This window comes from Monodelphis domestica, chromosome 1 (genome assembly GCF_027887165.1).
Source record: "Monodelphis domestica isolate mMonDom1 chromosome 1, mMonDom1.pri, whole genome shotgun sequence".
In the NCBI taxonomy this organism is placed as follows: domain Eukaryota; kingdom Metazoa; phylum Chordata; class Mammalia; order Didelphimorphia; family Didelphidae; genus Monodelphis; species Monodelphis domestica.
In genome coordinates this window covers 749,651,556-749,661,384 of record NC_077227.1, presented here as the reverse complement: position 1 = coordinate 749,661,384, position 9,829 = coordinate 749,651,556, and the positions used below count along the sequence as shown (strand labels likewise).

Sequence of the window (9,829 nt, the reverse complement as noted above, 5' to 3'; positions counted from 1 at the left end):
GAGCCCGGCCAAGAGGGAGCCAGGGCAGGCCTGCGCGCACACGCACACACGCACGTGCACACGCACACACGCTCGCACACGCACACACACTCACACACACGCACGTGCACACGCACACACGCTCACACACGCCTCTCCACCTCTCGCCCGTGAACCTTGGTCCCGCCTGGGTCCCGCCTGGGTCTCCCGTGCCGGGCCGCCCCCGCCCCCTCCCCAGGAGGCTTAGTCGGGGTGGGCGGCCTTACGTGATGTACTTGTTGTACAGGATGAAGGCGTGCTCGATGTTGCCCTCGTCCGAGTAGATGGCGGCCATGCGGATGATCTCCAGGCCCGAGCGGAAGTAGCGCCGGGGGGGCACGTCCTCGCTGATCTCCACGGCGCTGCCCACCTGGATGAGGGCTCGCACCCTCTCCTCGGGGGGGAGGCTCACGTCCCCGTGGTCAGGCATCGGGCCGCGATCTCTAGAGGGGACAGAAGGCGGGCGAGGGAGGCCTGGAGGGGCGCCCGGGGGAGCCGCTGACCAGGCCCAGCACAGCTCTCTCCTCCCATCGGTCCCAGCTCGGGCCGCCCCCGCCGGCTGCCATCTTCCCGTCCCTGGTAGGCGCAGAGCCCGAGGAGCCGGGCCGGGGAGGCCAGGAGGAGGCTGTGGCGGCTCTTTAGGGCCGGCCCGGGGAAGCCCCGGAGGCTGAAGGGGAGCCCGCAGAGGGGTGATGAGGCTCCCAGCAGGGACGTCCTCTAGGCCTCGGGAGGGCCGCCTGTCCCCGTCTGGGCTCTCTTCCGGGATCTCACAGGCTACAGCAGGGGCCGGGAGGAGGCGGAAGCACTTCTTCCCGGAGCCGCCCTTCTGGGCCTGATGGGCCCGTTTGGGCACAGGGTGATGGGGCGAGCGCGCTCGGGGTCCGGGCGGCGCCATTGTCTTCCCACACCCTCCCCTTCCGGCGCAGCAGGGCGGCTGGGGCTGGCCAGGGGCACCCGGCGAGGAAGGGTCGTTGACCAGATCCGAACCCAGGACCTCCCGTCTCCCCTGAGCCGCCCGGCCGCCCCGTCCACCCCAAGCCAGGAGCTCAGACTTGAAAACAAGATTTTGGTCGCCCTGGCGAGCCCCAATACTGCTGCCGAGATGAGGGCGCCCAGACGGCCTTAGGCATGACGGCGGAAGTCAGGTGGAGACCGTGGGATCCTCTCTGGGGTCTCCCCTCTCCTCCTCCCCTGTGGCTGCCTCTGGAGACGCCGTGGAACTGCCGATGGCTGCGGCCTCCCCATCGACCAAAGGGGGAGAGAGGTGGCTCAGTGGCTGGAGCATCAGACCTGGGCGCGGGGAGTCCTGGGTTCAAATTTAGCCTTAGACACTTCCTAGCGGGGAGGCCCTGGGCCAGTCACCGAACCTCTAACGACCTGACAAAAGGACTGGCCGGGATGGGCCCGCGAGGCCACAGAAAGCTGGCCGGGCCCAACAACCCTCTTCAGCTCAGTCCCGCACCCGGGTGCCACAGGAGAAAGGAGAGACGTGACCGGGGATGGCCCGACAGGAGCGGCGAGGCTGAGCGTGCGGAGGAGAGGCGGCACCAACGGCATCCTGAGAGCACTGAACATCGAGGTCACAAGCTAGCTGGCCTGGGAGGGAGCCAGAGAGCACAGAGTCGGGGGGACACCAGGAGAGAGCCAGAGCCGGGGGGACACCAGGAGTCTGGTAGGGAGCCAGAGAGCACAGAGCCGGGGGGGACACTGGGAGCCAGAGCCAGAGAGCACAGAGTCGGGGGGGACACTGGGAGCCTGGGAGGGAGCCAGAGAGCACAGAGTCGGGGGGACACCAGGAGAGAGCCAGAGCCGGGGGGACACCAGGAGTCTGGTAGGGAGCCAGAGAGCACAGAGCCGGGGGGGACACTGGGAGCCAGAGCCAGAGAGCACAGAGTCGGGGGGGACACTGGGAGCCTGGGAGGGAGCCAGAGAGCACAGAGTCGGGGGGACACCAGGAGAGAGCCAGAGCCGGGGGGACACCAGGAGTCTGGGAGGGAGCCAGAGAGCACAGAGTCGGGGGGGACACCGGGAACCAGAGAGCACAGAGTCGGGGGGACACTGGGAGCCTGGGAGGGAGCCAGAGAGCACAGAGTCGGGGGGACACCAGGAGAGAGCCAGAGCCGGGGGGACACCAGGAGTCTGGGAGGGAGCCAGAGAGCACAGAGTCGGGGGGGACACCGGGAACCAGAGAGCACAGAGTTGGGGGGACACTGGGAGCCTGGGAGGGAGCCAGAGAGCACAGAGTCGGGGGGACACCAGGAGTCTGGGAGGGAGCCAGAGCCAGAGAGCACAGAGCCGGGGGGGACACTGGGAGCCAGAGCCAGAGAGCACAGAGCAGGGGGGACACTGGGAGCCTGGGAGGGAGCCAGAGAGCACAGAGTTGGGGGGACACCAGGAGAGAGCCAGAGCCGGGGGGACACTGGGAGCCTGGGAGGGAGCCAGAGAGCACAGAGTCGGGGGGACACCAGGAGAGAGCCAGAGCCGGGGGGGACACCGGGAACCAGAAAGCACAGAGTTGGGGGGACACTGGGAGCCTGGGAGGGAGCCAGAGCCAGAGAGCACAGAGCCGGGGGGGACACTGGGAGCCAGAGCCAGAGAGCACAGAGTCGGTGGGACACCAGGAGAGAGCCAGAGCCGGGGGGACACTGGGAGCCTGGGAGGGAGCCAGAGAGCCCAGAGTCGGGGGGGACACCGGGAACCAGAGAGCCAGAGCCGGGGGGACACTGGGACCCTGGGAGGGAGCCAGAGAGCACAGAGTCGGGGGGACACCAGGAGTCTGGGAGGGAGCCAGAGCCAGAGAGCACAGAGCCGGGGGGGACACTGGGAGCCAGAGCCAGAGAGCACAGAGCAGGGGGGACACTGGGAGCCTGGGAGGGAGCCAGAGAGCACAGAGTTGGGGGGACACCAGGAGAGAGCCAGAGCCGGGGGGACACTGGGAGCCTGGGAGGGAGCCAGAGAGCACAGAGTCGGGGGGACACCAGGAGAGAGCCAGAGCCGGGGGGGACACCGGGAACCAGAAAGCACAGAGTCGGGGGGACACCAGGAGTCTGGGAGGGAGCCAGAGCCAGAGAGCACAGAGCCGGGGGGGACACTGGGAGCCAGAGCCAGAGAGCACAGAGCAGGGGGGACACTGGGAGCCTGGGAGGGAGCCAGAGAGCACAGAGTTGGGGGGACACCAGGAGAGAGCCAGAGCCGGGGGGACACTGGGAGCCTGGGAGGGAGCCAGAGAGCACAGAGTCGGGGGGACACCAGGAGAGAGCCAGAGCCGGGGGGGACACCGGGAACCAGAAAGCACAGAGTTGGGGGGACACTGGGAGCCTGGGAGGGAGCCAGAGAGCACAGAGTCGGGGGGACACTGGGAGCCTGGGAGGGAGCCAGAGAGCACAGAGTCGGGGGGACACCAGGAGCCTGGGAGGGAGCCAGAGAGCACAGAGCCAGGGGGACATCAGGAGAGAGCCAGAGCCGGGGGTACACTGGGAGCCTGGGAGGGAGCCAGAGAGCCAGAGCCGGGGGTACACTGGGAGCCTGGGAGGGAGCCAGAGAGCACAGAGTCAGGGGGGACACCGGGAACCAGAGAGCAAAGAGTTGGGGGGACACCAGGAGTCTGGGAGGGAGCCAGAGCCAGAGAGCACAGAGTTGGGGGGACACCGGGAGCCTGGGAGGGAGCCAGAGAGCACAGAGTTGGGGGAATGCTGGGAGCCTCCCTGAAGACAAACTTGGGGGAAGGGGCAGAGGCGGGCTGGGAAGGCTTGTACTCCTTGGGTGGGGGCCCTGCAAGGGCAGTTAATGTTGGGGGAGGAGGACGAGGACCTTCTTGGGCTCTGGGTGAGAGTGATTCATGCCCACACCTACAGGGAAGGGACTCCTGGGGAAAAGGGAGGCAGGTGTGCTGACCATTTCCTGCTGGTGAATGGAGAGAAGGAGGAAATACAAGAAAGGACACTCGATCTATGGATGACACAACTGCGTTTGAGGAGGCAGAAAAGGCGGCCTTCAAGGCTTTCCTCAGAGGGAGACACCTGTCAGGGACCCGAGAAGATCAAACTCTGAGATTCTTTAAAAGAGAAGTCTGTGGAGGCAGGGGGTGGCTCTGGAGATCAAGAACTAGGACTGGAATCAGGAGGTCCTGTGTTCAGCGCGTCCTAGCTGGGTGACCCTGGGCAAGTCACTTGACCCCCACTGCCCAGCCTTTATCCCTCTTCTGCCTTAGAACCATGGCACAGTCTTGATGCTAAGATGGAAGGTTTAAAAAAGACGGCTTAGAAAAGGCTTCCCAGAGGGATGGGATTTTGGCTGGCCTGACAGGAGATGGACTGAGGGGGCCGGGGCAGTGCCAGAGGGGGGCTCTTAAACGTCAGGACTCGGCAACAGATTGGCAACGGGAGCTGGCGAGGGTAAAGGGTCAGGGACGTCACCTGGAACCCTCAGCAGTAAGAGGGGAATCAGGAAGAGGCGAGGGCTTGGGAGAAAAGAGAATCCGGCGGTGTGGCTTGAGCTGGATGAGGTTGGAGGAAGGGAGGGCCAGGGCTGGACCAGGAGAGCAGGGGGCCGCCAGACAGTGACAGAGCAGGGCCAGGTATCTGAGGAGACCAGGAGCTGCTCCCAGGAGAGATGGCGGTGGGGAAAACGCAGGGGCAGCCCCCAGACCCCACCTTTTCAAGGCCCGGGCCAACATGGAAATCCAGAAGTCCCCAGTTTATTTGGTTTGAGGGTAGAAAGCCCAGGTGTCAGTCTCTCAAGCTGAAGGTCCTGAGTTCGATCCTCAGTAAGGAGGGTGTGACATACTGGGAGAAGCTTCTGGAGACAAAAGAGCTACTTGACTTCGGATGGGAAGTCCATTGTCTGGTGAAGAGGGACCTTCCCTCAGGGGGAGCCTCCCCTGGGACAAGGGCAAAACCTGGGTCTCTCTGGATTTCCATGTTGACACCAGCCTTCTCGGGGATGCCGAAATGTGGTCCCGAGGGTGCTTGTCTACACAGGTCCAGGGAGAGGGTCAACCCTCCCCTGTGGGCACCATGGCTGTGTCTGTCCTTCCCCAGGGCCATCCTTCTCCTAGGGCTTGGAGCTAGGGTGGAGGAGGTGCTTCCCCACCCTTCAGATCCAAGCCCCAAGTAATTCCTAGAAGGGAACATCTACTCACGGGAAGGCAAGGAGAGAAGGTAAAGGAGAGGCCCCAGGAAAGGGGGTGCCAGGGAGCATGGCAGAGATAGGAGAGATCAGAGACTCAAGGAGAGAGACAGTGAGAGAGGAAGAGGGACAAGAGTCAGGGATAGAGACAAGAGAAAGGAATCGTCGGACACTGGAGGAGACGGAGAGACAGAGAGACAGGGGGAGAGAAAAACAGAAACAGACGAGAGAGTTGAAACTAGGAGAGATAAGAGACAGAGACAAGAGTTAGAGAGAAACAGAGAAGAGAGGGAAAATCAGAGACAAGAAACAAGGAGAGACAGAGACAAGGAGAGACAGAATCAGGGAGAGACAAAAGAGAGGAGAGACAGAATGATAAGAGACAGAGACAAGAGTTAGAGAGAAACAGAGAAGAGAGGGAAAGTCAAAGAGAGACAAGAAACAAGGAGAGACAGAGACAAGGAGAGACAAATAGACAAGAGACAGAGAGAGAGACAAAAGAGAGAGGAGAGACAGAAAGATAAGAGAGAGACAGAGACAAGAGTTAGAGAGAAACAGAGAAGAGAGGGAAAGTCAAAGAGAGACAAGAAACAAGGAGAGACAGAGACAAGGAGAGACAAATAGACAAGAGACAGAGAGAGACAAAAGAGAGAGGAGAGACAGAAAGATAAGAGAGAGACAGAGACAAGAGTTAGAGAGAAAGAGAAGAGAGGGAAAGTCAAAGAGAGACAAAAAACAAGGAGAGAGAGACAAGGAGAGACAAATAGACAAGAGACAGAGAGAGAGACAAAAGAGAGGAGAGACAGAAAGATAAGAGAGAGACAGAGACAAGAGTTAGAGAGAAACAGAGAAGAGAGGGAAAGTCAAAAAGAGGCAAGAAACAAGGAGAGACAGAGACAAGGAGAGACAAATAGACAAGAGACAGGGAGAGAGACAAAAGAGAGAGAGACAGAAAGCTAAGAGAGAGACAGAGATAAGAGGGAGACAGAGAGACACACAAGGGAGAAAAGTCAGACATGCAGAAACAGACAAGGGAGAGTCTAGATAGGGAGGCACAGAGTAAGAGAAAAAAGTGAGAGACAAGAGATAAGCAGAGACAGAGACAGGAGAGACAGGGAGACACGGACAGAGAGACGATAGAGAGAAAAAAGACGAGATATCCAGAGTCAGAGATGAGAGACGGAGAGACAGAAAGGCAGGGAGAGATAGAGACAAGAGACAGGGAGACTTAAGAGACGAGAGAAAGCCAAAGACGAGAGACGCCAGAGAGGGACGTCACCCCGCGGAGCCGGGACTTGCAGATGTCTCCCCCACCCCGCTTCTTGCCCTCCCCTCCCCCTTCCCGTCGCTCCCACTCACCCGCCTCTCCGCTTCCGCGGTTCGGGCCTCCCCCAGTCTCGTTCTGGTTCCCTCCGTGCCCCGCCCCCAACGCCAGCGGAGACGTGCGAGTGACGTCACATCCGGTACCGACCAGCTCGGTGGCCTTTAGTATACCCCGCCGCCCGGAGAGCAGGGAATGTGAGCCCGCCTCCGTTGAGCGGCTGGGGCCAATGAGGAGTCGCGGGGCGGAGGCCATCTTGGTAAAGAGAAGGAGGCGGAGCAATTTCTTAAAGGAGCCGGAGGAGCACAGTGGTATCGTCCACTTCCAGGATCTTTGGAGCGCCGCCTGGCAGCGGACATTTTATATAGAGTTTTAAGGTTTGAAAGTGCCTGATCCGTGTTAACTCATTTATGAAGCATCTGCTGTCGGGCCCGATGTCCTGCGCTCAAGTCCAACTCTTCGTGACCCCATTTGGGGTTTCCCTGACAGATACTTAAGTGTTTGCCATTTTCTTCTTCAGCTCATTTTACAGATGACGAAACTGAGGCAGGGAGGGTAAAGTGACTTGCCTCCCTCCCCCTCCGTCGACCCTCCCCCGCCCCTCCCCCTTCTCTCCTAGTTACAACCAGGCAAACAGGATTTAGTGATTTGCCACTTGCCCACGATCACGACTAGGACGCATCTGAGGTCACATTTGAACCCAGATCCTCCCGACTCCAGGCCCGGCTCTCTAGCATCCCCCTCCATGGGTCTTCTTGACTGGCCCCCATCCATCTCCCATCTCCTTGGCTTGGACATTCCTAAGTCTCTCTCCAGATAGTCTCAGTGTGTGATGGCTTCAGCTCTTCTGCGTCCATTCTGCAGCTCATCATGCCCTCTGCCGGGCATAACCATCCGCTGGGCTGTGGCACCGGAGGTTGCCCTGCTTCCATGGCCAGCCTCAAGCCCAGGTTTCCCTGTCTGAGGCCATCCTCCCTATACGGGTGCCTCAAATCTGCTGCAGGGGGAGGGGAGGGGGGGCAGTTTTCAGGTACACAAAAAGTTAGACCACGTTGGGGGAATCGGGTTCACGTCCTAGGAGTTAGCTGGACAAGCTGGGGCCTGGAGTCTGGCTGGGACGTGGCAGTACCGTAGAGAGGCATGGAGGTCAAGGAGGAAACCGGCACAACCACTGCCTGCAGGGACTTGGGGCCTGGGCAGGATGGACCTTCTTGGATGAAAAGGTTGATTAAACTTGTCCTACTCCACTAACTAGGGGAGAACTTGGAGCAATGGGAAGAAGTCTCAGGGTTAGGACGGATGGAAGGAAAAACTGAACAGTTAGATCTGCCTCAAAGTGGGTTTTGTATTGTCTTGGGAGGTAGTGAGCTCCTGGAGGTCTTCAAGCAGAGACTGGTGACCTACTTTGGGGGTTTGATACAGAGAAGGTAGGGCAAGAAGGCCTCTGATCTCCCAACTCTGGCCTGGGATGCTGAAAGGTTGGTTGATCACTTGGGTACGTATGCTCTAGAGCAGTGATGGTCAACCAATGACACACATGCCGAAGATGGCACACAGAGCCCTCCCCCCTTCTCCCAGTGTTACTTGGAAGGCAGAGGGACTGGGCAGAGCTGCTCCCCTCCTCCTCTCCACCACACCCCACAACATTGTTTCATATCCCCTGCCCCTCCACCCAGTAGCCCAATGGGAGCACTTTTTCCCTCCTGTGTGGGGCAAGGGGGAGGCATGGCACTCAGTCTCTAAAAGGTTCACCATCACTGCTGTAGAGGGAATTCTTTTGTTTTGTCGTATTGGTTGGGCTAGATGACCATGGAGGAAGTTAAGTGGCACAGTGGATGGAGTGCTGGACTGGAGTTTAAATCCTGCCTCAGACCCTTATTCTCCCTCAGCCTCCGTTTCCCCAACCCATAAAATGGGATTAAAAATTCACAACCACAGGGCCAGTTAGGTGTCTCAGTGGGTTGGGAGCCGGGAGGTCCTAGGTTCAAATTTAACCTCAGCCACTTCCTAGCTGTGTGACCCTGGTCCAGTCACTAAATTGCCTAGCCACCCGAATTGCCTAGCCCTTGCTGCTCTATGGCCTTGGAACTGATATACAGTATGGATTCCAAGATAAGGGCTTAAGAACAAACAAAGGGATGCCACCTCTGCCTTTGTCTTCCAAGGGCTGTTGTGAGGATTAAATGAGTTCATGGGTTGGATTGCTTTGCAAACCTTAAAGGACCAGCTCTTTCTTCCCAAGCTTTTCTCTTGGAGGCAGCCCCTGCAGGCCTTGTGGTTCCCTCCTCTCCTCGAGCCTACTCGGAGGCCATCCTCATCCTCCAGGCCTTCCTCCCTGGACTCCCAGGCTCTGCTCTCCTTCCCTCCCTTCTCTGCGGCGTCCTCCACCCAGCCTCCCACAGAACCTCCCAGGGAGTCTGACCGTGCCCCTCCCGGGCTCAAGAACCTTCCGTGGTTCCCTGACGCTCCTAGAACAAGACAAACGCCGGAGCCTGTGGCTGAAGCTCCAGGCAGCTCCTGGGCGGGTACTTTTGGGCCTGGTGATGCTCCAGCCAATCTGGCCCCGGAACGGGAGGGCAGTTTGTCTGCCGGGCCCATCTCTGCCCACAAAACTCGTCCCCTTCAAAGCCCAGCCTGGCTCTGGCCCCCCGGCCGGCCCCCGTCTGTCTCTGTGGAGCCTTTTTCTAAGCAACGTGCTCGATCGAGGGGCCTTCTCGGGGCTAGGCTGGGCCAGACGGGAAAAGGATCCCAGCTGTGGGGGGAGGCTGGGGGACAATGGAGGCTCTGGGGCCCCGCCACGGAGGGGGGAGGGGATCAGGGGAGGCAGGCCTGGACGCGTGGCCGGTGTCAGGGGGAGAGTGGAGGCTCCCCTCTCCCAGCCGCCCTTTGACTGGGAGCAGACTAGCCCGCTGCCCCGGCGGGCTCTCCCGGCCTCCCCCACTCGGCTCCTCTCATTCCAAGGAGGGCGGCAGCCGCCTCGCATAGCCCATGTACGGGCCTCTCTCCGGCCTGGCCCAGGAGGGGCTCCACGCTCGCGCCAGCGGACGTCGAGACAACGTTCAATGGAAATGAAGTGAAACACGACGAAAAGCCCATTTTGACACCACCTTCTCCCAGGACAGGCTCCCAGGAAGGGCCCCGCGTGGCCCCTGCTGGATCGACGACAACTACACAGGGGGTGGCCGTGGGGAGCCTCCTCCCACCTGACTGGGCCCCCAGCCTGTGGGAGGCCAGGCGGCCTGGCTCCCGGCCTCCCTTGTTTTTGAACCCTTCGCCTTCGGACGTGGGATCAGGGTAGGACCGGCGAGGCCTGGCCCTCTCCCCTCCCCGGCTGCCCCGCAGAGCGGAAAGTCGGGGCTCCCG

General features: G+C 60.6%; 1 protein-coding gene across 2 annotated transcripts in view; it reads right to left on the bottom strand.

Annotated features, from left to right (window-relative positions):
• The window catches only part of STAMBP (STAM binding protein), a 12,766-nt gene extending 6,104 nt beyond the window's left edge, over positions 1 to 6,662 (bottom strand). The window contains exons 1-3 of one of the 2 annotated variants that reach the window (XM_056814658.1): positions 6,505 to 6,640; positions 4,671 to 4,815; positions 246 to 461 (exon numbers count right to left, since the gene is read on the bottom strand). In XM_056814658.1, the coding sequence (XP_056670636.1) occupies positions 246 to 461; positions 4,671 to 4,693 (239 nt within the window). In that variant the 5' untranslated portion in view covers positions 4,694 to 4,815; positions 6,505 to 6,640. Of the gene's footprint in view, positions 1 to 245; positions 462 to 4,670; positions 4,816 to 6,504 lie in introns of both variants that reach the window. The other variant, XM_056814663.1, reaches the window with a different exon arrangement.
• Between the last annotated feature and the right edge of the window lie 3,167 nt (positions 6,663 to 9,829).